General features: G+C 47.0%; 1 protein-coding gene across 7 annotated transcripts in view; it reads left to right on the top strand.

Annotated features, from left to right (window-relative positions):
• The window catches only part of ARHGEF9 (Cdc42 guanine nucleotide exchange factor 9), a 189,123-nt gene that overhangs the window by 17,447 nt on the left and 144,485 nt on the right, over nt 1–27,191 (top strand). For all 7 annotated transcript variants that reach the window (XM_065689217.1, XM_065689215.1, XM_065689216.1 and 4 more), the window contains exons 2-4: nt 5,435–8,145; nt 14,634–14,781; nt 17,344–17,453. In XM_065689217.1, the coding sequence (XP_065545289.1) occupies nt 5,503–8,145; nt 14,634–14,781; nt 17,344–17,453 (2,901 nt within the window). In that variant the 5' untranslated portion in view covers nt 5,435–5,502. The remainder of the gene's footprint in view (nt 1–5,434; nt 8,146–14,633; nt 14,782–17,343; nt 17,454–27,191) is intronic.

The following is a 27,191-nucleotide window of genomic DNA, read 5'->3' as shown; positions in this document are numbered from 1 at the left end:
AAATCACACTTAAAAGGAGCAAAATTACTGTTGCTCCCACCTGTATCATGCAAGAAAGCCTTGTTGCCAAGGAAATGTTATGCAATTATGAATGAGATGGGGAGTACCTCATTCTTCCTTAAAGATTTGGATAGTACAAAAGAATGGAAAGAATTTAGAGACAAATCGTGGCCATGGACGCAGTATTTGTGTGAAACACCCAGTACCATTTTCTTGGGGATTTGTGCAATCCTGACTTACTCGTTCTCCTCAATGACTTGGAAAAGGGAGGTGACTTTTCAGAATGAAGGGCTGCTGCTTGTGTGAGAAGAACAACAGGGCTCTGTGCAGAGGGCAGGGTAGGGACCTGTGCAGCTCCTTTAGATGGAGCTGTGACTGATAGCTGTGGTTTTAGGAAACCATTTTCCAGGTGAGATGATGTGTGTTTGGCAAACCAAAGGCACCAGCCATAGCCACCCTCTTTGGGCTCAAGGTAGTTCAGAGGATAGTGGAAGAGGTATAAGGTAATTGCACTACCTCATGTTGTCAGTGGTCAATGTGTTGTCATGTCCCCCCCCCCGACTGTAGTCACAGCTTGCCAGTGAGGTGATAACTTGCTACAGCTTGACATCAGCAAAGCACCTACAGCTTGAGGAGGGGAAAAATAAAGGCAGTTGGCTGACTGTAGTGGTTTTCTGGCTAATAGGTGTGCTCCAAAATATGCTCCAAGTGTTTCTTCAAAACCTCCTCCTCCTGTGACCCAGAAAGACATTTTCAAAACTATTCTTCTCCGTACTCAGTTTTGTTTTGTCATTATGTGCCTTACTGCCCCTGAGCCTGTGTGGTTTGGTTGATAAGGTGATCCTGCCCCTCTACTCTGCTCTTTGAGACCTCACTTGGATCATTGTGTGCAGTTCTGGCGTCCTCAACTTAAAAAGGACATGGAACTGTTGGAACAAGTCCAGAGGAGGCCACGAGGATGATCAGGGGCTGGAGCACCTCCCATATGAAGACAGGCTGAGGAAGTTGGGGCCGTTCAGCCTGGAGAAGAGAAGCTGCATGGAGACCTCATAGCAGCCTTCCAGTGTCTGGAAGGGGGCTATAGGGATGCTGGGGAGGGACTCTTCATTAGGGACTGTAGTGATAGGACAAGGGGGAATGGGTTAAAACTTAAACAGGGGCAGTTTAGATTGGATATAAGAAGGAAGTTCTTTACTGTGAGGGTGGTGAGGCACTGGAATGGGTTGCCCAGGGAAGTTGTGAATGCTCCGTCCCTGGCGGTGTTCAAGGCCAGGTTGGACAGAGCCTTGGGTGACATGGGTTAGTGTGAGGTGTCCCTGCCCATGGCAGGGGGTTGGAACTGCATGATCTTAAGGTCCTTTCCAAACCTAACTATTCTGTGATTCTATGATAAGGCTGTCTTTTCTGTTTGGCTTACTCAGGGTTTCCTACAAGCATGCTGCTGCTGTGTGTTTGCACAGTGGCAGACACTGCTTTTGGTGGCTGTATCAGTTGATGGATACAATGCAGTGCCAGTCCTTGGGCCGGATCTGGTTTAGGGGACTGTGCTGGGTCTGCAGGCACTAACAAAGCTGCACTGCTGTGAGTTGGCTCCTGCCAAGAGCAGTGAGTGGTTTCAGTGTGTGCGGTCCCACAGGCTTAATTGGTGTGGATTAGACAACAACAAGATGCTTTTCTCACATAAATATTTGCTAGCAGCTGGTCAAAGAGCCTGCGTCCTGTTATTCCGTTTATCCATCAGGGAGAGCTTTGTCAAAGCACAGATGATGGTTTCAAACATCAGGAGAGCTTCAGGTGAAGCTGTGGCAGAAGGGAAGGACACCAAGCACTAGTCTCCTGTCTGCTTTGGGTGCTCAGGTTTGGCTTTGTGATGGTGGCTCAGTTTACACCTGGTTTAAAGCTGCTTTTGAAAGAAATAAAGATATATAGATTTATTTCCTGTTAGGGTGGTGAGGCACTGGAATGGGTTGCCCAGGGAAGCTGTGAGTGCTCCATCCCTGGCAGTGCTCAAGGCCAAGTTGGATGAAGCCTTGGGTGGGATGGTTTAGTGTGAGGTGTCCCTGCCCATGGCAGGGGGGTTGGAACTGGATGATCTTGAGGTCCTTTCCAACCCTAACTGTTCTATGATTCTATGATTTGAAAGCTGCCCTTGCAACCTGTGTTTCTGGGCTGTGTTGCTTCTTTGGGGGGGGACACGGAGAATGTGTCTTCTGTTACGGGCTCTATTTGCTTGACATGTGAGCAACAGCCTCTGTTGCTAGCATCCATCCAAAGGCTTCTCAGGCAAGCCCATTCCCTTTGAATCTTCTTTCCTCATGCAGGATCCACCCAGCCAAAACCAATAAACCATAAAGCTGGAAAGAGCAAACAAAAAGAGAGGGGCCTGTTGTGATTCTTAGCCTTTTGCTGCCAGTTGGCTGCACAACTTGAAACCCCTCAGATGGGGCTCTTTCTTCACTTCAGAGCCGTTAAAATGCGTTACTCTTTTAATCGCAGCGGGGATGTCTGTGAAGGACTCGCATGCCCAGGGTGACAGCCCAGGGAATGGGGAACCGGTCTCCTCCTGGAGCAGCAGATGCAGGAATACTCCCTCTACCCCTTGTGTTTTGGGGAGCAGAGGCTTTATGTGTTGTCCGCAGGGACGCGGCTCCTGCGTGAAGCTGGGCTGCAGGGTTTCAGGCGGTGCCGAGGCCTGGGCAGGGAGGTTCTGGTTCCCTGTCCCCAGCGCAGCGAGGACAGAAGGCAGCGGGCTCAGGCAGTCAGCGGCCAAAGCCGAGTGGGTGCGTGGGGGGCGACGGCTGGGCTCTGTGCGGGTGCATGGCGGGAGGCGCTGGTGCCGGGGGCTGGTGTGGACAGACAGGGCCGCAGCACAGCCCAGAGCGGGGCCTGGCAGCCGCTGGCAGTGCCGCCATGGAGACGTGTCTGAAGGAGGGCAAAGGGGCCGGGGAGGAGTGAGGGGGTAAAGGAAGGTGAGGAATGGTGCTGTGATCCCTGAGGTCAGTGGAGATGGCCCGAAGAGGTGCTGCAGCAGGGGGATGCTCCCTGATGGGAATGGCGGCCTGTGGAGGCCCACAGGATGAGGTTCTTCTGACAGGAATGGTGTGTGGAGCTCCCACAGGATGAGGTTCTCCTGTCAGGAATGGTGTGTGGAGCTCCCACAGGATGAGGTTCTCCTGACAGGAATGGTGTGTGGAGCTCCAACAGGAGCAGGTTCTCCTGACAGGAATGGTGTGTGGAGTTCCAACAGGATGAGGTTCTCCTGACAGGAATGATGTGTGGAGCTCCGACAGGAGCAGGTTCTCCTGTCAGGAATGGTGTGTGGAGCTCCCATAGGAGCAGGTTCTCCTGTCAGGAATGGTGTGTGGAGCTCCCATAGGAGCAGGTTCTCCCAACAGGAATGGTGTGTGGAGTTCCAACAGGATGAGGTTCTCCTGTCAGGAATGGTGTGTGGAGCTCCGACAGGAGCAGGTTCTCCTGTCAGGAATGGTGTGTGGAGCTCCCATAGGAGCAGGTTCTCCTGACAGGAATGGTGTGTGGAGGCCCCGCACAGGAGCATGGAAAAATCCTGAGGAGCAAGGAGCAGCAGAGAGGACCTGTTATGTCCTGATGGTCCATCTTCCAGTTCCCCTTGCAGGGGAGGTAGAGCCATCAGCAGTGAGGGAGGGAAGTTGAGCCATGGAAAAGAGAGGGTGGATGGGGGTAAGGTGTTGTGTTAGTTTTATTTTTGTTTCTCATTGTCTAAATCAGTTTAATGGGCAATGAATCACATTAATTTCCCCCCAGTCAAATCTGTTTTGCCTGTGTCAGTAATTGGTGAGGGATCTCTATATCTTTACATCAACCCATGAGCTTTTTCATCTTGCTTTTCCCCCTTGTCCCATCTGGGGAGGGCAGTGATGGTGCAGTGAGGTGGGCATCCAGCAGCTGGCCATGGTCAACCCACCACAGCAGCAGACATTAATTTTTGCTACCCTCAGTACCACTGGTGCCAAAAATGCTTGGCACAACCCCTGTGTCATGGCTGTAGCGAAAGCCAGATGATTGTTGTTCAGATAAAAGCAGGACAGTAGTTGCTTCTGTTAAAGTTTTCAGCCTCACTTAGTTCCTTGATGCCTCTGCCATCCATGGAGGTCTCCTGGGTTATTGCTTGTTGAAGATGGATGTGATGGCAAGGTAGAAACAGAGGTTTATTTGCCTGAATGCAAGGCTGAGCCTTTCCTTGTCCATGAGGTATCCAGCGCAGTAGCTGCCGCACAACCTTTGTTGTAGTGGAAATAGTGAGTTTAATGGTTTTGTTTAGGTTTGGTTTGTTTGGTTTTGTTGTTGTTGTTTGTGTTTTTTATAGGTATGGCAACTGTTCACAGAGCAGTAAGAGTGAAAGGGACAAGAGCTTCATGCCTTTGTGCCAGAGTGCTGCAGTTGACTGCCTGTCTCCTCCCTCTGCTCCGGGTAAAATGAAGGGGTTCCTTGGTTGAACCCACTTCTCTGGGGATGTGGTCCTCCTTGTTCCCACTCTTGCTTCCTTCTTCCTGCTGCAAGTAGGATAGGGAATTTAACCATGTTTAGTCCCTGGCATGTAGTTCTGCATGTTGTGAAGGTAGACAACAAACCCAGGGCCACCTTATGAAGCTGAAGCAGCGAGACAGGATGGAGGTACATCAGTGGAAGGAAAGCTTTAGGATCTGTACAAGCTGGAGTTCAAATGTATTCCAACAAAGGGTTTGTGGTGATTTCCGTTCCTGTTGGATATGGGGTGTTTGTACTTTTAATCCTGTTCGCTTAAGGTGGAATTCACTTGAAGGGAATGTGTGTTTTGTGTAGTGTTGAGTGGTGGCCAAGCAGCTTTCATTTAGCAGTCCAGTTCCAGTGAGGGATTCGTGTGCTGGTGCCATAGCTATAGTAGGAAAAACCTGGCTTGGCTATTGACAAGTTTTCTGATATTGTAGTATTTCAGGATTGCGCTGGTTCCAGGAAGAGCCTCATCCTGACTTTTCTTTGAATGCCTGCCTGAAGAGACTGAAATCTCTGGGAGTGTAGTGCCAGTTCCTGGCAGATGAGGCTGGCGAAGATGACAGTGACATGCACAGGGACACTGTACTGTGATTTCTTCTTTTCCTCTCTGTCATGTATCTGATGTATCCAGAAGCCCTAGAGATCTGCAAAAGGAAGATGTGATGTATGGTATCCTGCATGTACTTTGTGGTAACTTCATTAATGCAGGAAGTTTATTTGGCTCACTAAATCTTAAGTCATTTAAATCAAATTTAAGTTGGTTTAAAATTTAAGTGGTTTGGGAGCAAAATTTCAGCCTCACTGAAATCAATGGCAAAACCACCACTGGGATAAGATTTGACCTGTGATGCTTTTAACAAATGTGTCTTCTAAAAACTCTTTCTGTTCCTAATTGCATTTCTTTTGTTCTTTTTTCCTTAAGTCTTGTGAAGAAAACAATCTGAAGACAATGCATCCGTGACCCCTGATACCAGCTTGTGAGGCAGGGCGATGGAAGTTGTAGAGGGCCGCCGGCATACTGGTCCCGTGGTAGCTCCAAATGGATATGCCAACAGGGTTTTCCAAGCAAACATGGAGGAAGGGAGTACTGACGCCTTGGAGGTTTGTGGTGCTGAGCACTGCACCTCCAATGATACCATCCCAAATGAACAGGAGGAGGCACCCAGGTATAAGAAGACAACCAAGGGCAACCGGATCTGGAATTTCGTTAGACGAAGGAAAGGACTCTCTACAAATAAAGAAAGACCCCAGTCCATGATCCTGCTGGGAGTTACCTCTGAGGTCTCAGAGTTGAAGAAACCATCCTTCATGGACAGGGTAAGGCCATCAAAAAAGGGAAGAAGCTCCAGGATGTCTAAGAATGTGGATTTGAAAGCATCTGGAGTGCAGGCTGCTTGTGACCCTGAGGAGGACCATCATGCCAGTGGACAGAGAGCTGTCTACAGGGTTAAGAAGCTGGGTGACGGTCGGAGGCCTTCCCGCCACTCCTATGCGGGGTACATTGATGATCTGGACTCTTCTTTTGAAGATATAGAGCTGAATATCAGTGTTCCTGAAATTGATGGCAATGAAAGTAAATGTCTCAGGGATATTAATGTCAGGTTACACAGTGAAGAAAATGATAGTAACTGCCATAGAATAACAGCTAGAAAGAGTGAGTCTTTGAATTGTGAAAACTTTCAGAGCCCTGCAATTACAGAAGGGGACAATCAAAAGAGGGGTACTGTGCTCCCCCAGGAGGGCAGAAGAGGAGGAAGCTCAGATGTCTGGAGCTATCTGAAAAGAATTTCATTAACTAGCAAAGATAATTCAAAGCTTCCAGATCAAAGGGCTGAAACCAGTTTTCAGAACTTAGAAAATATAACTGATTATTCTACATCTTATTGTGACTTTGATACGAGATGTGAGGAGAATCTCGGCCAGAGGAAAAAGTCAAACAGTGCAACCAAAGCCACCCACTTTGGCGGTGTTGTGAGGTTCTTAACCAGCATGGCTGAGGCAGCTCGGAGGCTGCGAGGCTCCTCAAGGGCATTTTCACCTGATGAGAAAAGGCCTCAGCGGAGTTTCCGAGGCTGGAGGCAGGATGTTGCCCCCCACAAAGAGGTCTTGGTTTTTGAGAATGAGAGCGCAAGGGCCTTCTGCACGGTGGGAGCATGTCTGCAGTCCCCAGATTCAGGCACGTGGGATAATCTGAGCTTTGAGAGTTTAGCGGGGAAGGAGCCAGCGCAGCATTGCAAAACCACAGAAGTGTTGAAAGACATTGGATCCTCTGCTCTGGGCAGTGAGAATGACAGATTTAATGAAACATCACTTTGTCCCTTTGGGCCAGAACCATCCATCTCCCACCTGCCAGAGCTTGCAGACAGCTCTTTCACTGACCTAAATACTAAAGACCCCTCTGAGGATCTGATGGACTTTCCACAGACGATTTTGACTAAAGATGGTCAGGACTCAGGCAGTGCTTCAGAGAAGACACAGGTCATGGGCAGGGATCTGCCACATTCTGAAGGTCTTCCTGTGAATAATGTGGATGCTGTGGACCTGGGCTTTTCACCTCCTGACTGTTATGTTTCCTTGGTAACTGGGGCTCTGATCCACATTCCACAGCCAGCCCTGACTGAACTTGATGCTGAGGATGTGGCTGGTGCTCCAGTGGTTGCTAAAGACATGGATCCATCTGCAGCAGTGGCTGAGGAGCTTTCAAAGCCAGAACTGGATATACAGGACTTGAGAAATCCTAAATTGCCTTTGCAAGACTTGTCTAGAGGTGAGCTGGGGATTCAAGACACTGGCAGTACTCTGGAGAAGACACAGGCCATGGGCAGGGACCTGCCACAGTCTCAAGGTCTTCCTGTGAATAATCTGGATGCTGCAGACCGGGACTGTTCTCCAGCTGCTGATGGTGACATTTCTTCAGTGACCGAGGCTCTGATCCACGTTCCACAGCCAGCCCTGACTGAACTTGGTGCTGAGGATGTGGCTGGTACTCCAGTGGTTGCTAAAGACATGGATCTGTCTCCAGCAGTGGCTCAGCAGCTTTCAGAGCCAGAACTGGATATACAGGACTTGAGAAATCCTGAGCTGCCTTTGCAAGACTTGTCTAGAAGTGAGCTGGGGGTTCAGGACTCAGGCAGTACTCCAGAGGAGACACAGGCTGTGGGCAAGGAACTGCCATGTTCTCAAGATCTTTCTGTGACTAATCTGGATACTGTGGACTTGGACTGTTCTTCAGCTGCAGATGGTGACTTCTCTGCGGTGACTGAGGCTCCAATCCACCTTCCACAGCCAACCCTGACTACAAAGGTCCAGGACTCAGGCAGTACTCCAGAGAAGACACAGGCTGTGGTCAGGGACCTGCCACGTTCTCAGGCTTTTCCTGTGGATGACCTGGATGCTGTGGGCCTGGGCTGTTCTGCAGTTACTGATGTGAACTTCTCTGTAGTGACTTTCTTGAAGTGTTCCACAGTTCCAGGTCCGGTTCCAGGGCAGAGCAGCTGTCGCCTGCGGAAGCGTGGAGCTGCTTCGTTTGCAGAGCAGAGCTCTGTGGAGCTCACGGACTGCACTGATGAGTGCCAGCCCTTTCAAGTGCATGTCTCCAGGATTGTCTCCTCTGGGCGCCTCAAGAATGGAAAGGTATGAGTAACTTTTACTACAATGTTTCAGTAAAACCATACTGTGGCACTGTATGGAGGTGGTCTGCACTTGAAAGCATTTTATATATCACTCATTGGGATTTTCAGTGAAGTAGATGGTCATGTGAATGATGGCAGGAGACACAGCTTTTGGGTCAGTCCAAGAGGAGTCAGGTAAGTGGCATATCCCTGAGCTATTAGTGTAAACCTCCAGAGCTGTGCCTCCCACAGCCCTTTGGACATTCGTTTGTATCAGTGCCTCTAGAAGAGGGCTGTAGTAGAAGTTTATGTACTTCTGGGTAATACCTTTAACCTTGCCCTTTCTGCATTTAGTTAATTTGAAGTAGAAACTTGTGAGATGAGTGTGGTTGAAACATCTAGAGGTTTGAAGTGTGCTATGGGCAACTGGCATTCAGCAATTGTACTTTGGACCTTGTGTTCTCTTACCTAAGAAAAGCAGTAGGGATGGTGGTCGTTGATTTTTATTGGGCGATGCTGGTTACAGTGCAACATCTAGAACACATCTAGAAAAGCCCTCCCAAAGCTGATAGACTCCCCCATTAACTCTCATCCCATCTCTGTATCACCTGGACATGTATCTCTGTGCATGGAGCAGAAATCCCTGAGCAGTAGCAGTCTCATAGCATCATCATAGAATCCCAGACTGGTTTGGGTTGGAAGGAACCTTAATGCTCATCCAGTCCCAGCCCCCTGCCACAGGCAGGGGCACCTTCTGCTAGACCAGGTTACTGCAAGCTCCATCCAACCTGGCCTTGAGTGCTGCCAGCTGTGCCAGGCTCATGTTGCTCCCTGCCAGTTGTGGAATCGATGAGGTTTGTCCACAAACCATGGTAGGACCCAGTATGGAGCACAGTTGGTTTCTGTTGGGTCCCTGCTGATAGGTGAGGCTAAAATTATGACATGTTTTATTTTTCATTTGTTTTTTAAGGTGCCAGGTAGGGAAATTGGATCAGTTTGTGAAGAAACTTTCTCCTTTCCTTTTGGGCTTGGAGAGACCAGTGATCTTACAGAGGTGATGACATTGCTCCCTGTTGGAAAAGGGGTCACTGTAACTTTGGAGCCAAGAGGGGAAGTGATTGAAAATTGGCAGCAGATTAGAAATGCTGGAAAAAAAAAAAAAAATCTGAACTTGTGACTCCAGCTAAAATAGGCAGAACCATTGTTAGTTATTCCTGGATTTGTTTTTCTGCTTCATTTTGTGTAATGCAAAAGAATAAAGACAGCTTGCAGTGTAATTCCAGGCACTTATGGAGTGGGGTGGATAGTGGTTAGTCACTTGTGGTCTCCAGAAGAAATGTTTAGGAGGAGCTTGAATGAGAGGGCTGTGGTTTGATATCCCTTCACAGGGAGCAAGCTGAAAGCATTCTGGGCAGGAGCAAGATAACAGAGGCACAAAAGGATTAAGTAGAGCAGAGGCTCTCATTGGCACTCTTTTCCCAGAGCAGCCACATCTCTGGTAGCTAAGGGCAATGGCTGCATGCCTGATGGCAGAACTCTTTGGGCAAAATGTGAGCCATTTCCCCAGTCAGCTGTGTGACAGGAGATGGGGTAAGTCCCAGCTCAGCTGTCGCAGCTTACAAACATGACCAAGAACCTTAAATATGGTGCTTGAGATAACTGGACAGGAAACCTCCCCCGAGTTCCCGTCGAGTGTGGCGGGAGCAGGACAGCCTCCAGACTGCTGCGGCTTCCTCTTCAGGCAGGAGCAATGGGATGGAAGAGAAAGTGTATGGCTTGTAAACACCTCCTGCATCCCAGAAGCTCAGACTCAGTATTGAGAAATAGGCAGTGATCTGGTGGCAGCATCAAACCCAGAGCAGCCAGGAGAAATGCTAAAGGAAGGATACTCTCAGATAGGACCAGACCTGGAGGGTCCACTGGCAGCTCCAGTAACAAATGTCCTGGAATACCCGAGGGATTTGCCTGCCTATCTCTCATCAGGGAGTGGCACTTGGAAATGTTTTACCAAAAATAAACATGGAAGAGGAATAACTTCAGCCTGAGCGTGACAGTAGCAGTAAACTCCAGCCTCTTATTGTTTTAGGGCTAAATCCAGCTCTTTGCTGGCACTTGTTCCCTAGGACAGTTGCTGGCCCTGCTGCTTTAGGGGACTTGCATACTGGTTTTAGCAGATCAGCGAATCTGTTTAGCTGTATTCTCCTGTAATTGATGCCTGGTTCTTCCTTCCCTAATCTTGCCTTTTTAAATGTTAATGTCTTTGGGCAGGAGCTGATTGATGTTACAGGCAAGTAAAAGCTCAATAGGATTTGATCTTAATGCTGTAAAGGAAATAGTATCACAGCAGCATTTAAGAACACTTGTAGAAAACCACTTGTCAAACTGTCCCCCTGCCAAGTTGCTCTCAGACCCCATCCCAAATTCTCTTTTGTTCTGGAAACTTGTGAAACAGTGCAGTTAAAATGTTCTGAAGAATTGACAGAAAGTAAAGGTCAAAATAGATTGTCAATAGGAAATGAATTACTGATTTCACCATTCAGTGCTGCAACTCTGGAGTGTAAGTGCCTTCATTATTTTGAGACAGATGTGAGGAATGTACTGAGAGGTGACAGGGAGGTTTTGCTACATTTGTGACTGTTGTAAAGCCATGAAAGTTTCCAGAACAAGTGTCCCCACTGAAGTGAATTATCCTTATCCCACCTCTAAAACCACCACAGCATCCCAAAAGGGAGAATGCTGCTGCAGAGAGTAAGGCATAGCCCCAGAGGTTGTATTTGACCACTTCCAGTAGCTTGTGGTGATGCTTGGGTGGAAGGAAGTTTTGATACTACACATGCTACTTCGTGGTTCTGGCTTTTCCATTGGGGTTTCAAACCGCACCATGTGTCCTTGGATAGGGTTTGTGGGGATTTGATACCTCCTTTGGGAATGACATGAGGAAAGGCTGCAAAATATGCATCTGAGTTAATATTTCAGGCATCAGTTTCGAGCTTGTAGGACCCAGAACCTGGGTGCAGGGTTACTGCTGGCAGAGTTCCTCCTTGCGCAAGGGCACGCACAGGGGCTTAGCACTGCAGAGCGTTTGTGTTGTGTCAGTCTTGCTGTGAAGGAGCTGAGGGTTTTCACTGCAGTCTTCCTATGCCCTCTGCTGGCTTATTTGTGAAATAAGAGTTTATTTTATAAGTAATAGAAGTTATTTTATAACTCTGTCCCAGCTGAAACCCCGACAGTTTTTCCATAGGATTTTGAATTTTATCTCTGGAAAATTTAGAGGCTGCAGCTTGCTTCTGGCTATTGTGCCTGCACACAGACACCAGCTGGTTTTGTGCTGTCATTTCCTGGAGGAATTACCATTGCTGAAGTGTGAAAATGAGATTTCTCCAGGCTTGTCAACCTGTGAAAGGGGTCTGTCCCTTAGGATGTGGTGCCAAGCCCACAGGATGCTCAGTGTTCCCAGCCAGTGTGGTTGCAGAGCCCTATGAGAGGCTGTCTGATTAATGTCACTTCTCAGCACCACTGCAGATGGTTGCAGATGTCTCTCCTGAGCAGACATCGAATTTGTTCCTCTGAGTCCCACACCAGAGCCAACCTGTGTGGGTGCCATAAAGGCTGTAACTCCTTGTAGTGGAGTGTGGTGATGCTGTGAGCAGCCCATGCTGCTGATGCAGGTCCAGTGCTTCCACCCCATTACTGTCATTTGGGATTCCGTACAATAGCTGCGTGCTGTATTGCTCTGTGTGGGAAAATGAGACTCTCCCTGTGTGGTGGGTCCTACTGGAAGCACAGGATTACTCATTTGCCTGAGCATGCACATGCCAGAGGATGCATTTGCAGATTTGCCATCTGATAGCTGGGGCAGAGATCAGATCCTCCCACAAGTTGGGAGTTTTACTGCTGCAGCTGCAAGTGCCTTTGTGCAGGAGGAAGATACAGCAACATTCTTTTCTGTGTTTGATCAGAAGTTGCACGTGACGTGCAACAAGTTCTCACAGTGACCTTTAACTTGAGATTGGTTTGTCTCTCTGCTACAGAACATTTTAGGTGCAGCTGCAGAAATGGGGCTGCCGAGTCGATCTGTGTTTTCCCTTTCTGCTCTGTTGAATAACACTAACCAGGAAATGGGTATTGCTGAGAGTTGATCTTCAGAGCTCTCTTCATGTCCTGGTTATTAGCAGTAAACTGGGTTGGGTCTTAGCATGCTGCTGGTAGTTGTGCTTCCAAAAGGCTTAATAGTTCTTCTAAATTAAGAAATAGTACTTTACTTTCTAAATCCTACTGTTCCCAAAAAGCACTATACTTCTGTTTGTAGTGAGGTACGGTTTAGTCACAGAAAGAAGATTCTGTGTATTTATGGCCTTTAATATAGTTATGTCTGACAATCATCTTATTTTTAGAGGAGACAAAGCCTCTACAGCCTGTCTCCAAGCTGTTCAGGTTTTTATATTTGTAATAACCATGAGGTGCTAGCAAAATCTTGAATTAAAGCCTATATTTAGTGCTATCCTTAGTGGAGTAGGGGTTTTTTTTTGAAACACGTTTTTAACATTGTTAGAGAAAGGCAGGTTGAGTTTGCAAAGCTGATAGGCTTTACATGTATATATATATAACCAGCCACAGAACACATGGATAATTCACATTTCCATGTGTTTTCCTCAAATACTTGTTGGGTCTTGCCTTCATCTAGCTCCCGGCCTTGAAGTTACAACAGGCCACCTCCTGCCATCCTTGGTGCCTTCAGTGTAATGGTATGCTGCTGGCCTGTATGCTAAAGGGACTGTGTGTCCAGAACTTCTCTGGGTGGAAGGTTTTGTTTGGCTTTTACCTGGTCAAAAGAACCCTCACTGGGCACAGAGCTGGTGCTGGGAGCAGGGAATGGGGGATGAAGCTTTATTTCATCTAGGCTTCCCCTATGCTGTTTGGAGTAATTACAGCCTGTCTGCTTTGTTTTCCATCCGTACATAAAGGTAATGGCACATCAGTGAACGCTGGGGCTGCTGGAATCTGAGGACAGATCCACTGACCCATAGGAGGCACCTAGCTATTACCAGGGCCATGGATGTATGACAACTCTAACTGCAGCTGGAAGCCTCCCAGTGAGGAGCACCTCCTGTTTTCTGCTCCTGACCTTTGTAAACTGATTTTTCTGAGGATTTCTTGACTCTAAGATTATACACAAGATTTCCACAGTGACACGTCACAGAGAATACACTGAAAAGTAGGAGTTTGAATTGTGATTATTATTTTTTCTTTGTTTTTAAGAAAGTCCCATTTTGCAAAATATTGCTGTACAAGTTGTGTCTTTCAGGATCTTCCCCTGCTGAAATAGAATGCTGAAGTTGGAATCACCCAAAAGTGAGGGGAACTCCATTGTTGTTCTCCAGTTAGCTATAAATGCTAATTCCTGCTTTGGGTTAGTGTTACCAAACAGCAGCTGGGTACGTCTCCCCAGTCACACCAGGAGCCACCAGGGGGTGATGTAGGGTGGGTAGGAAATACCTTGAGAGAAAAGCAGTTGTGCTTGTAAGGAGCCTTAATATTGCAGATAATGGGTTGCAGGAGGGTCAGTGCATGTGTATTAGGCCTTTGTTAGCAGGTAAGTGATGTAAGTCTTGCCTTTTGAAGGACAGTCTGTGGGTCTGGTATGTTCTTTTGTAGTTATGTGTTGCAGCAAAGTGATTTTAGTCCATCTGCAGGTGAAGAGGCCTTTCTCTGTACCCTCCCAGTGACTCCAGCAGCATAGCAATAAGCGATGCTGTTACATATATTCACCTCCTGCCCTTTCCACAGACCATCTGTAGGCTTCTTTTTATGGATTTGTTAAAAAGCCTTATATGACCTCTGGTAATACCTGGAAGGGAGTGTTTTGTTAACGGTTTTGGGAATGAGAAAAATGACATCCTGTTACTAATTTAATTCACTTGTATATGGATCTTATTACCAGGAAGAGTGTTTTGCAGGAATTATTCTGGATGGCTATCCCAGCTTTATTCTAAGAACTTGTAACTTTTATTTTTATAATAGTAGCGTCAGACGCTATTATTACACTGCTGCATGAGCACACACATAAACAGGCTGTTCTGAACCTCACCACTGCAAACTTACTATTCTGTGACTATGTCTTTCAAGTGCTGGAGGTCTTTCTGAAGAGACCTCTTCCATTTTCCACTGCTTACTCACAAGTATCTTGAGCGTGGCTCTGCATGGAGACCAGTGGTGACTGATAGCTGTAACCTAGCAAAAGATTCAAAGGGTGGGTTTCCAGTTCAGGAGTGCCCATTGAAGCAGACTTCTGGTGTCCACCCTCACTGTGCTGTGCTCAAGGTATGAGCCTCATGCAGTGGGAGTCAGGGCACTCCATCACCAGAGCTTTCCTACAAAAACAAGTAGTGGGTGCAGGTTGCAGTGAGGAGGTCTAAGGCGTGTTGTACTGTCTTGAAAATTGTATGCACTGTGATTTCTTTGTCTGCGGTTTGACACATATTGGTAATTCTCTGACCCTTTTCTTGCCAGCCCGTATCTCATCCTTCTCAACCATCCCCACAAACACCACCCTTCAAAGTCCTCGTGGAGAGGTGCCGCTCCGAGCCCCTGTCCCAGAGCACGCCGATGGGGCTGGACCAGCTAGGAGAACGCATGCAGCACTTGCTCAAAAGACGTGGTGAGTAGCTTTCTGGTGCTTTGCTCCCAAGTTTGTGTGTTTGGGCTCACCCAGAGCAAGCCGAACACAGTAGGGGTTGAGAAGTCAGAAAGGCAGCTTGCATCTGTGCTTGTTACAACCCTGGAGCCAGGTGAGGGAGCTCTGATAGCCACATGCTGAGGAGTTTCTTACTAGCTAATAAGATGTTTGTATTCAGAGTTTGATGGCATAAAGCTATTTTCTCTCTATGTCTCTTAACACAATTCCTATAATTTGATTACGAGAAGACAAACAGGGACATCAGGTGTAAAAGCTGTGCTGCAACTTGTGTGGGTTTTCATTTGATAGTTTCTTCCTGGCTTTCTGCCCCTTTCCCAGCCTCTGTTGTGAGTACATGCCATTTGGAGGGGGCAAGAGGTAATAGATACAGAGATCTCAACTAAAATCTGATGTTTGTTTGGAGACAAAGCAAGAAGTGAGGGGTTTTTCTCCTCTGCTTGGGTACTCTTCCTGTTTAAGAAGGGATCTCATGAGCCAAAGACTCTCATGAGCTATCCTCTGCACTTGTCCTGCTTAAACTGACGCTAGAGAAAGCACTACTGATGGTATTTGCTGGAAGGGTCTTGTGTTGGCAGGTGAATATGCTGATGGTTGAATAGATGACATCATTTTTTTGAACCTCTAACTGAAGGGATTGATAATTAGAGTAAGGAAATTACTTCCTGAAGGGATACTGTGAACACCAAGAATTTAAGTGCGGGAGTGCTGCTGGAGTGTGCTGGCATTGCTCCGGAGCATGCTGGCGATCTTCAGAGAATGGATGGTGGCAGCACATCAGGCATAAGAAGAGGGAGGAGAAGGCAAAGTGGCTGCCTCTTCAGTTGATGGCTTCTGTGTCGGGGTGCAGGTGTTTCTAGCACACAGGTAGTAATGCAGGCACCTCTTGGTGTGAGCATCACTGTGTTTGTTCCTGAGTGCTACTACATGGGCACGTTGCCTCTGGAGTCTGGGAGCAGCCTCTTGCTATAATCGACTCTCAAGCTGCAGTCTGATTTTCTGCGAGCGTAGAAAGTGAAATGCTGTTGCTAAAAATACCATCAGGCTGCCTGCATCAGCATCACAGTGAGGAAACCGGTCTCGGTGCAATGTCTTTCTCAGCAATACTAGAATAAAACCAGGATTGCTGCCCACCCAGCCATGGCAGGGCTGCAGCGGGGTCCTGGTCCTGCTCCATGCTGTGCTGCTGTCCTGGGCAGAGCAGGTACCCACCTCTTTGACTTGGAGGTAGGGAGTGTGTAGTGTGTGTGCTGCCCCTGGAAGGTAAAGGTGACCTGAACCTCAGGAGCAGGGTTGTGAATCTCCCTTTTTCCAAAGTCTGGCACCACTTACCTTTTGTTACCTGGTTTCAAGCCCCTCAGGTCTGACCCAGTCTGAAACCTCTGCCTGGGTTAGAGGTGCAGCAGGGAAAAGAAAATCAGCATTATCATTCTTTCAGGGAAGAATTCCAGAATTTGGCTGTTTTCTATAGATGCCTTTCCTCATGAAGGGGTTGACAAGCTTCCAGGGGATGGGAACACCCACACGCGTGCACGTGCGTGTGTGCATACACAAGCACATCTAAGTGTGCTGCCTGGACCACAGGTACCTGCAGACGGCATGAGCAGGGCTCAGCTCTGTTTCCTTACTCTCAGCAGCTGTCATTCCAAGGTAGGGAACATGAGGAGTCTGATGGAGAAGGGATTAAAATCTAGCCTTGCCAAATGTGGTAGGGAAAAATCCTGTTCTCCCCAGAATGGCATCTTTACCCCAAAAGGGAGAGAGAGAACGTGGAGCTGAAAATTGGGTTGGTTAGAAAAGTAGAACTCAGTTTTGAAAGGTGAGTTGCCAGCCCCCCTCCACTACTTCCTTCTCCTGCACGAGCTGGTTTGTACCTGGGTATGTACAATCTGTGAGGACAGGCTGAGGTTTGTACAGCTTGCTTAAGGCTAGATCAGATTTGCATCTGTGAGGGACTGGCCTGAAATGCTGGGGTGAGAAGTAACCCAGTTTCTTTGAAAAAACAGCTCTTATGGACTTTTCTATTTTTATTTCCTGCATAAATTCCAGGAGCTGTGTCTTTCCCAAGCCATTGTATCACGTAGGGCACAGTGTATAGCTGGGGTTTCTGCAGGTCCGAACTGCAGAGGTGCCATGCGCAGTTATGTCCCAGGCAGCTACTGCACTTTCAGTAGTGGTGCCTGTGGATGAGGCTCTTGTGCTGCCTGGTGCTCATGGGAGAGCACCCTGACCTCCCACCCAGCTTGCGTGACCACCTCTGAACGTGGCTCTCAGTTTGTGCTGTGGTTTTGTAGTATCCAAGCTGCACTTTTCTTCTTGGATCCCAAGAGCACTGAATAAAGCACCTAAATACACTCCCTGCTCTCGTTTTCTAAAGAAGTTGAATGAGTCTCTTGCAAACAATTTTGTTTCTTCCATTGAAAAGAGCAGCCTCCGCCCCCAGCCTGAGCTGAAGCACAGCATTTCTCTTTTGTCATTCTCTTCTTTTTTTTTTTCCCCCCTTTCCTGTGGATTTTATCCTGACAGCTGAGAACGAACAGGCTTCAAAGACCCTGAAGGTGCGCGGGAACTGCAGGAACGGGGGACGTCGATGGAACCTCTTCAAGCCTGGAGCTGAGAAGCTGCAGATCAGTAGGGTAAGGTGGTGGTTGGTGTATGCCTCTGCCTGCTTCCCAGGGGAGCATTGACCTGCTGCATGTTTAGCCTTGGCAACTAACAGTGTGCTTTACTAATGGCTTCATCCATCTGTGGTCCCTTCAGCCACAGATGGGGATTTCTTTGTTATTGGAGTTATTTTGTAGCAATACAAGAAGATGTGTGTTATCCTTTTCCTGATGGATTAATTTCCTTTCAATGTATGTTGGAGGCTCTATGGTCTAAACAGAGGCATTGGGCTTCTCATTTCTTCATCTCAGTGCTCCTTGCAGGTGGAAAGAATTGTAACATTTCAGATCATGTATAGATTTGCTTTGTGGTTTTGATGATTTTCCCTTTTTATCCACGTGTCCTTTGGATTTGGTGCTGCCAAATTGGTGTCAAATTCATGGCAGTGATTCTTTCCCAAAGTGTTTTGCAAATGTAGGCCCAATCTACTGTGCTCTTGTTTTGTGAATGATGCTTCTAGCGGGGGAAGTAAAAGCTGTTATGGGCCTGGGGATGCCCATGTCTGTCTGGGGAAAATCAGAAAAGAAGGCAAAAATGGTACCATTTGTCTGATAGGTTTCTGTGCTTGGATGTGGGAATTGCTTTCCATCTGTGCTATACAATGTGTTTGAGGGCCGGAGACCTCGGTTATTCCATGATCTTGTTTTGTATTTGTATCATTTGAGAGTCTGGTTTCACTGGTACCCAACAGTAAGACTCTGGGTTGTCCATAATCCATGGATTTGTGAGCTGGCTACTAACATGACTCAGGGAGAGTTTTCTAGTGCATAGGGTAGATGAGGTTTAGGCCTTGTTCCTCCAGGGCAGGCAAATAAAGGATGATCTGGGAGCCATGAATTTCCCTCATGGAATCAAGAGGGGGAAGTGACATTCTGCGGTTGCATCTCTGTGGCTCTTTCCCACCCCTTCCTTACCAGTTATTGTCCTTCCTCACCAATCCTGTATTACATTCATTTTCCCTTTGATACCTGATGAACTGCCTTCTTAAGTGTGATTTCTAGGGAGGACCTGTCCTCTGTGTCTGCCTTTCCATCATAGAGCAGTAAGTTGCCAGTAAGTGAGACAGACTTCTCCAGCCTGCTTGTGTTGAGTGTTGGCTTCCAGGGAACACGTGCAGGGATGGACCACTGCTATTCCAATTGCTTTTGACTCTCCGGAATATCATCTTGCATCACTCCTGTTTTCTTTCTTGACCTTTTGTGGGTTGAGATACGAGCCAGAGGTTAGCTGGACGAGGAGTTCGGCCTTTCCTTTTCTCTCCCTTTCCAAGGTCCTATCTTGCTTCCTAGATATAAACTGCTTCTTTCTACTCAGGAAGGCTGTTCTGGTTATAGAGGAGCCATAAGTTTTGCAGCCTTCAGCTGTCCTTCGGATTCTGCTTGGAAACCAAGGTGCTCTTCTGCTTTGACACAGTATTGCTTCTGAATGCATGAGAAACAAGAAGGTCTGTGTCCTGGTCGTGTCAGTCAAACCAGACCTGTTTCTGACTGCAAATGCAGCCTGACATTAGAGCAGCCTTACAAAGGCAATGGAAAATTGAAACATCAGCAAACCATACAGCTGAAGTTTGGGAAGAGTTAGTGAAGGAACTTTGCTTCTCAAGTGGTGATGTATAGGAAGAATGTGGAAATGCAAATGGAAATGAGCTTATCCTGAGTGCAGACACTTGTATGTGGCATTCGGCTCTGACATGGGCATGTGGAAGACCCATCACTAGCACAGAGAGTTAGGTTTGGTGCTAATCAAGGTGCCTTCAGAGGGTTGTTCAGTGCTGCCAGTTGCTCAGCCTGAGTTATGGTGAACAGCCAGGTGTGAAACATGTGCTGGGGTTTATAAATCAGAGGTGCTGTGGTAAGTGCTGCAAGGAGCTTAGGATATATAGTCGGATGTGTAAATGTGCCTTACAATAGCAGTGCTGGAAAATTCATGTTGCCTCTGCCCCAAGCTGAGTGAAGATCTACTGGTCTGTAAATCACCTCTGCCAGAAAGAAACTTCTTCTTTGGCAAGATTTATACATTTGAGGTAAGATTTGTGGGTTTGGGTACCTCTTGTTGGGTTCATTCATTGACAGCCGATGGCTGCTCAGGTGGCAGAGCTGGCACAGGGAGGAGTGATTTAGAATTCCAGGCTTTTGCAGAAACTGTGCCTGATTGCCATCTTGCATTGAAATGAAAGAAGTGGAGAGAGCAAGAGGAGACTGACAAAGCATGGGGCTTGTCTTAGCAGCATTGGTGCCATGGAGAGATGTGAGTGGTTGTGCAAAAAAAGCATTGATGTCACTACATGTCACACAGAATGTGGAGCTGTTGAGGAGCAGCTTTTAGGATATTCTGTGGTCTGGATGGCAATCCCACCCTGGACTGGCTTCATCCTCACCCAAATCCCTGGCCTCTGCTGCTGTTTACGAAGGGTCTTGTTGCTTCCAGTTAGCTTCCAGTTAGAGCAATGAAGTACCCTGTTTTACAGTTAGCTGTCCAGTCCGAGTTGTCTCTTTCCATGGACAAATGCTGTGGGGTCGTACTCCAGAAGGACATTCAGCCCATCCTAAAATCCGTACCATCCTCTCTATGTGTGGAGCTGAGTGTGTTGGTTTTCTTTATCTTACCTGTGACTAGAGATGTGATTTTTAGCCTTTAACTTAGCAAAGGTGACTGCATACATTCCTGTTTTCTGCTCCTTTCTCCCCTTCCTGTCCTTTGTGCTCTTGTTCAAGGAACTGAAGCTCAAATCTATATGCTGGAGGAAGCCACTGTCTAATTAGTTAGAATGGAAGCTTTGCATGTAAGCCAGCTTCTCTGACATCCCTTCTGCTAAGAATAGGCAGGCCTGCTGTGCAGAGGTGTTGAATATTCACCAAACACCACCAACCCAGCCTCTATCCTCTCTAGTCATCAGCTATTTCCGGGGGCTGGTGGGGGGCTGCCATTGCAGAGAGGGTGGATGTGCGAGTCACAGCTCCCCGGAGCTGATTCCCCACTGCCCTGTTTGAATTTCCTATTCCTCATAAACAACGTGCAGCCTCCAAGAGAACAGAGTGAAGGGAAAGTTGATTTGGGTTCTCTCTTGCTCACACAGTGCTGCAATGAATAGGGAATGCTGCTTGCTATTCAGTACCAGCTCTGCTGCTTTCTATTTTTATCTGGTGGCATAATGCTGAGTGAGCATTCTGTTTAGTGGGGATGGTTTTTTTCCCTGTATTTGAAATGTGTCCTGCACCATGATGCTTCTTTTGCCTTGGTCCTTGGGGGAGGAAGGGGGTGTGGTGGGTACTGTGGACTGCTGCATTCTGCTACGTGAGCTGTATGTAATTGCAGTCATCTTTCAGTCCTTGTGGCCATGTGAAGAGGCTGATGGAAAAGCACCTGTGGCTTTCTTGCTGCTCATTAGGTTAAATATCACTGTGCTGGTTATGAGAGCTTTATATGCATATATGGAGGCCTGCCAGGAACATGCAGCCCCTTGGAATCTCTCTTCCCTTGTTTTAAACATTCACCACTTCTTCTGGCAGAGTGTGTCTGATCTGCATGGTTTTGGAGATGGGTGCTCTGAAGTCATTATGTAGCTTTTATATTGCTTTCCTCCATGAAGCCACGCTGAGGTGTTTATAAGTGTTTGTTCCAAGTTCGTAAAATCTCTGTCTGTGCAGTATTATTAAAACTATCTAAATGTTGGCTTGCTCATTCAAGGGGGAAATGGCAATCCATTCCAGGCTGAAAGCTCCTGATGCCCCTGTCTCAAAACCTCGTAACTCTAATGCTGTTGTATTGTCCCACCTGTGTGAAGAGTGCACAGCCAGGACCTCTGTGTTCTTGGGGCTTGCAGCAGTGGGCAGCCTTTCAGACACCTGAGGTCTGATGTGTCTAATCCAATTTAATTTATGAACTGATCAGAGCACAGAGAACATCGAATGAATGTGTTTAACTCTCCAGTGAACTCCAGGTCATACCTAAATCCATTTGCATCCATTTTGCATGACTGGACTGTGCTTTGAACTTGCTCTCTAGTGACTGTGATGAATATTAGTACAAAACACACTTTAGGATTGCTAGTACCAGAAGTGAGCAGTACTTAGGCACTTACCATGCTCTGCTTATTTTCTCTTTCTTAGAGATAACATTTGACTGTCGTGGTTTTGCACAGAGTAGTGCTGAGGGGCATAATCCTTGAACCAGCAGTGCCACAGCATGGTCACTACACCTGGGTGAATCCTTAAGGGAGGGTGAAGCTCGAAATGACAAAATGGTGAACTTTGCATGGTGGGTTTCTGTTCTGGGTAGCACGAGAGAGAATTGAAGTTCCAGACTTAAAAGAAGCTTTTGACTGTTCAGAGGTTACATATAAACCTAAATGAAGAAGAATCTCAGCTTCCAGTTTGTGATGGTCTTTATAATGCAGTTGGACTTTGGGGTGTCTCCTGTGCAACTGCAGGTTGCTACATCCCACATAGTGTTAAATGTGTGTGTAATGGTGACTGTAATCACCTCTTTATAGTTCAAATTAAGCTCTCTATTCTCATTTTAAATATCAGCTTGGAACAGATACTTTTCCTTGCTGCTCACTAGTTCCACCTTGATTGCTCTGCTTCAACTCATTACTCAGCTCCGTCTCTGTTTTTCACTCTGGGATATGGTTTATACAAAAGAAGCTTTAGTGTAAACTCAATTTGTGTTGCATTGCTAAAACGTTAATGCCATTTTGCTTGGCAGCAGTATATACTGTGTGGTTTGCCCTTGCCCAGTGCACTATGTTCTCAATAAACTCAAGTCTGTGGTAGGTGTAGCATGAAAAATCTCTGAGTAAATATTGGAACAAATGCTTTTGTAGAGCTTCCGAAGCTCTGGCTGCATTTGTGGTTCAGGGGCACTGCAGTGTCACCGGGGTTTAGCTGAACAGGAGCTAAATTTGGGAGGGAAAGATGAAAGCATAGGTTGTAGATTCAAAATCTCTTCTGTAGCTGCTGAGGGGGGATTCTGAGATGCATCTTCCATACAACAGTGATGCTGAAGCCTGCTGAAATACAACAGCACAACATTGTGAGCTAAGCTCCAAAGATGTGTTGTTTCAGTTCAGGGTAAGAAAGATGCTTCTAGGCTCTCCTGTCTCTGGCAGCTCAGTGGTTTGTGCAGGTGGGAAATGCCTTCCTAGAGGTGAGGAGGGAGAGCTGTTCCCTGCTGCCGCCTCTGTCCCATCTCTTCACTGTGACCAGGGTTTGTAAGGGATTGAGCTGCTCATGGTTCTTGTGTTACTCATCGTGTGACTTCACTGGAGCCAATGAGGACGTAAGTGAAATGCCTCAAGTCCTTTTACTATTGCGTGCAGGCAGGAATAAGGGTGATGGATGAGGGAGGAAGATAGTGAAGGGACAGATGTCTCGAGTATTAAATGAACTATAATAGTGCCCAAATGTGAAGTTCTTGGTTAGGCAACACCATCGTGGGAGGCAAAGCTTTGTCTGGGAGTCAAGTAAGAACGTGAAGCACTGAAATTTTCAAAGCCAAGGATGTGCTAAACCAGAAATGGTCAGTTTTTCTGCCTGCACAGATTAGGAAAGCATTTTCCAATACTAGAGCTGTTACAGCAGTGGATTTTGTACGTCTTTTGCCAGTAGTTGGGGACTGGACAAGAAGAACCATCCAGCCAAGGTAGGATCTTTTTGTATATGATTTATTTCCCTACATTCTTCATTAGGGCTGCCTCTTCTACAATATCTCACTTTCATCTTTTAACACGGGACAAATATCAGATGCTCCTCAGGAGAGATCTGTGATTACAGCTCAGCTTTGACAGTTGAGAATAGTCCAACCAGCATATTTGCTTCATCTAAAATGCTGCTATTTTGAGCTCTGCTTTTGTTTTTAGCCACCCCTGATAAGTTTGCATTACCTGTGGATGATATTTGGGGTTGACGTGAGTTGTTACAAACCAGGTCTGTGGTGGATCTGGCTGTAGTTGTTACAACTCCACTGTGTAAAATGCTAATCTTCCCCTGTGAGTTTTGGTTTAGCTTTTCTGGTTTGATACCCCAAACAGAGGAGAATCAAATCCCCATATCCCAGCTGCTCCTCACTGAATAATTTGGGTTACATCTCACTGAAGCATAAGTGCTGCTGCAGGAAGACTTTTTTCCTCCTTTTTTCTCTTTTTTGGTCTTAAGATCAAGGCAAACTGAACTTCAGAGGCACTTCTTTGGAATCAGACATTTTGCAGCTATTATTTTGCAGACTATTAGAGCAGCAGATCATGAGGTGGGAACCCAGTTATGCAAACAAAGCCACGTCACTCTTGGCCAAAAATAGCTTCAGTGCATGTGCAGTAAGGTGGAAAACGAAGCCTTTGGTGTACATACAGCAAACAGCAATGGAAGGGAGGGAGGCAGGAGGGGAAGCTGCAGCTTTGCGTTTAGAGCCTCTCAGGAGATATTTGAAGTGTGTTTTCCAGAGAGAACCAGAATATTGCTGCCTATAATGTCAGTGGGACAGGAGTTACTGCCTTTCTTAGACAAAAGGGGACTATGGTTTTGAGAGATAGCACGTTACTGGGGGTGTTAATGATATTTAACATCCAGGTCCTGCATGAGAACAAACATGAGAACATCCAGAGCATGAAGAAATGCTGGAGAATAGTTAAAAAATGTTTCCTTTTCTCCCTCTCTCAGTCCATCTCTAGCACAGCAAAAGCCTCCTTGGTTGTGCAGCCTCCTGCATTCTTAGCCCATCAGTTCCTTGCTGTGGGAGGTGGTTTCACATCTCATCACAGAGGCCTTTCCTTTGCTCCCTTGGCTTAAGTCTTCATGTTTTCATTTCAGCCCATCCAGCACTGCAGTGTCCTAAATAATTTTGAGCTCACCCTACGAGCTATTTACTGTGTACTTGTGCACATGCTCCCTGTTAAGTTTCTGGGTATTTGCAGCAGGGATGTGCTCTGGCTACCTATAACATGCTGTGTGTTACTCTCTACCAGGCTTGAAATAAACTTTCTTCTTCCATCTGTAATATTGCTCCACTGTGCTCCCTTTGCAGTGATGGGTTTAAGTGCAGTTTGTTATTTAGCTGTTAAGAGATTGTGGGGTGTTTGTGGCTCTGTTTCTAGAGAAGATAAAGTAGGAGCTCAGGTATGAAAATGCAGCTTTCAGGTGTGCAGATATGGTTTCCATTGGATTAAGGCCTCCTTCTGTGAAGACTTGCAATTTCTTATCTCACAATACTTCTCTGGGGTGAGTCAAAAGGGGCCTATGAAGTTGAACAAAGGCTTAATGTCTTGTGTAATGGGCAGAGTGATTCCCAGGTTCCGTTCATTTCCTGTTCCTCACAGATGTGTTTTGTCTTAATTAGGAATTGTGTTCACATTATCTCTATATCCATACAGAATATCTGTATATCTACATTGGAACATCTAACTTCATGTCTTCAAACAGGACTACTTTATCCCTGCTCCCCCTCTTTCCATATAGAAACATTACCCTGTAACAATCTCCAAACACAGGTTGCTATTGTTTATGTCCCCCTTCCAAGCTTTGCTATAGGTATGTGGCTGTTTCAAGTACTAGGATGCTTTGCCTCTTCCAAACTCGAGTGTATCCCAAACAGGAGCCCCATCCGTGTTGCTGTTTAGGTTGTGCCAGTTGAGTATTGCTGTGTTCTGAAACAGCTGAGCCTCAGCATGCACAGCTACACAGAAAGGGGGGATTAGTGCTGATTTATTGGCCTGTCAAAAGACAGCACTGGGATTCTCCCTGCATGGCTGAGAGGTTGAGTATTTTGGTGCCAGCCAAAAATCAGCTTTCTTAAATGCTCATTCCTATACATTTCTGTTTAATTAAAACACTTCTACATCCTGCACTCTTCAACATTAATTCTGAGATTTATTTTGAACCATTGCCAGGGGAATACATTGTTATGGCATCCTCTTTCCACATCTATTAGCAGGAAGAGGATAATTGAGGAAATCTCACACAGATTTAATTGGGAACTGAGGGCAGGAGTAGGGAGGGGGAAACACGAGGCAGAAGTAGGTCAGAAGTTTGGCGGTGGGTAACTCTTGCTTGACACAGAGAAGCTGAGCTGAGTGGTGCTGCTGTGATTTGGGGGTTAACTGGTAACTGGTGGTGGTGCATATAGGCCAGCACAGGTCTGGTCCTGTGGTGCAGAGCATGGTGCAGCTGCCTCTGTGGGAGTCCCGGGGGCAGGTGGTGATCCCTGGGGGCTTTGTATGGAATGGGGAAGGAAACAGGGGTGGCTGCGTGCAGCTCAGCTTGGTCTTGGGGGCAGGTTAGTGCAGGTTGAAGCTCTCTGGTGATGAAGGCAGGTGTTGTGCTCTGTGGTGTGCTGCAGAGCAGTGCCCCTGCAGGGATGAGTCTGATGTTCTCCCTTTGCGCCCTGTCAGCCCCAGTGCTGCTATAGAGTCCCAGCTCTCTTGCTGGCAGCAGCACCTCTGCAGCTTCTGAGGCAAGGCCAGGACCTTCTTCCCAGTGTTATTTTATTAGTTGCTTTTTGTTCTACAATTCTGCATTAGGCATTCCTTTTGCTGATAATGCTTCTGCTGTCTGCTTAGATCCACATGCTAACCTCTGGATGCAGATACCTAAGCAGGCCACATCCAGAAACCTCATGAAACTAAAAGCTTTTGGTAAGGGCTCTAAAAATGTGTTTATTTTCCTGAAGACACTGCTCTTTTTTATGCACTCGTGGTCTAGTGGTTGCTCCATCCAGCCTTTAGACCCTAAGGTCCCACTTGCAGTGTAAACTTTGGCTCTGCTCTTTAGATTTTCTTTCTGTTCTGTGCTTGGACAGTCCCTAAGGCAAACCTGTCCCATGAATGGCCCATGGGCTGGGCTGCACCCCCAAAGCTGAATCCTGCTCACTGTGGGATGCTGACACAGCAGCATGACTGTCCACATGCACCTGACTTGGGATGCACCGATATGACACCATGGGGTTAGGTGGGTGTCAAGGGTACCTCCTCCAGCGACAGCATCGAGCTGGGGATATGGGACATTTTGCGTGGGAATGTGGCAGGCAAAAGCAACGAAGGGAAAAAAAAACAGTGCTCATGACTTGGCAGTTATTTTAGTAGATCATTTGTGGCTGGGCTGTGGGCTGGAATTTGTTTAGAGACAAACAGCAGATAATCATGGTGAATTGTCATAGTTTTTAATGTCATCTTTATGACTCACTGTGTGATACTGGAAAACTCAGATGTTGCTGTGCTTGGGCATTTAGGCCACACTGGATGGGGTTTGGAGCAACCTGCTCTAGTGGAAGGTGTCCCTGCCTGTGGCAGGGGGGTGGAACTGGATGAGCTTTAAGGTCCCTTCCAACCTAAACCAGTCTGGGATGAATTCCATGATTCCCATCCTTAGCAGGGGCAATGCTGGCCTCTGTGCAGCAGTGTTGTGAAACATCATGTCCTGGTTGTTTGAATGCCAGAGATGCTGGGTATCAAAATGTTCAGTTTGGGTTTACGCTGCTGGGATTGCGGTGCTCCATGCAGTTGTGTCCCTTTGGATCTGGGGGAAGCACAGCACCATTGTGTTGAGGAAGGCCAGTAGTGTTGGTGTGCAGCATGAGCAGTGGATTTGCTGGCTGGAATTGCCATGTCCAGGGATGCTCAGGGTTGTCACCCAGAACTGGGTGCTCTTTGCTTATTGTTTCCCAAAGCTGGAGTGGAGCAAAGCCTGAGGCTGGTGCCTTTTGCAGTCCTTCCCCTGTGC

This window comes from Lathamus discolor, chromosome 9 (genome assembly GCF_037157495.1).
Source record: "Lathamus discolor isolate bLatDis1 chromosome 9, bLatDis1.hap1, whole genome shotgun sequence".
NCBI lineage: Eukaryota > Metazoa > Chordata > Aves > Psittaciformes > Psittacidae > Lathamus > Lathamus discolor.
This window is presented reverse-complemented; position numbering and strand designations above follow the sequence as displayed.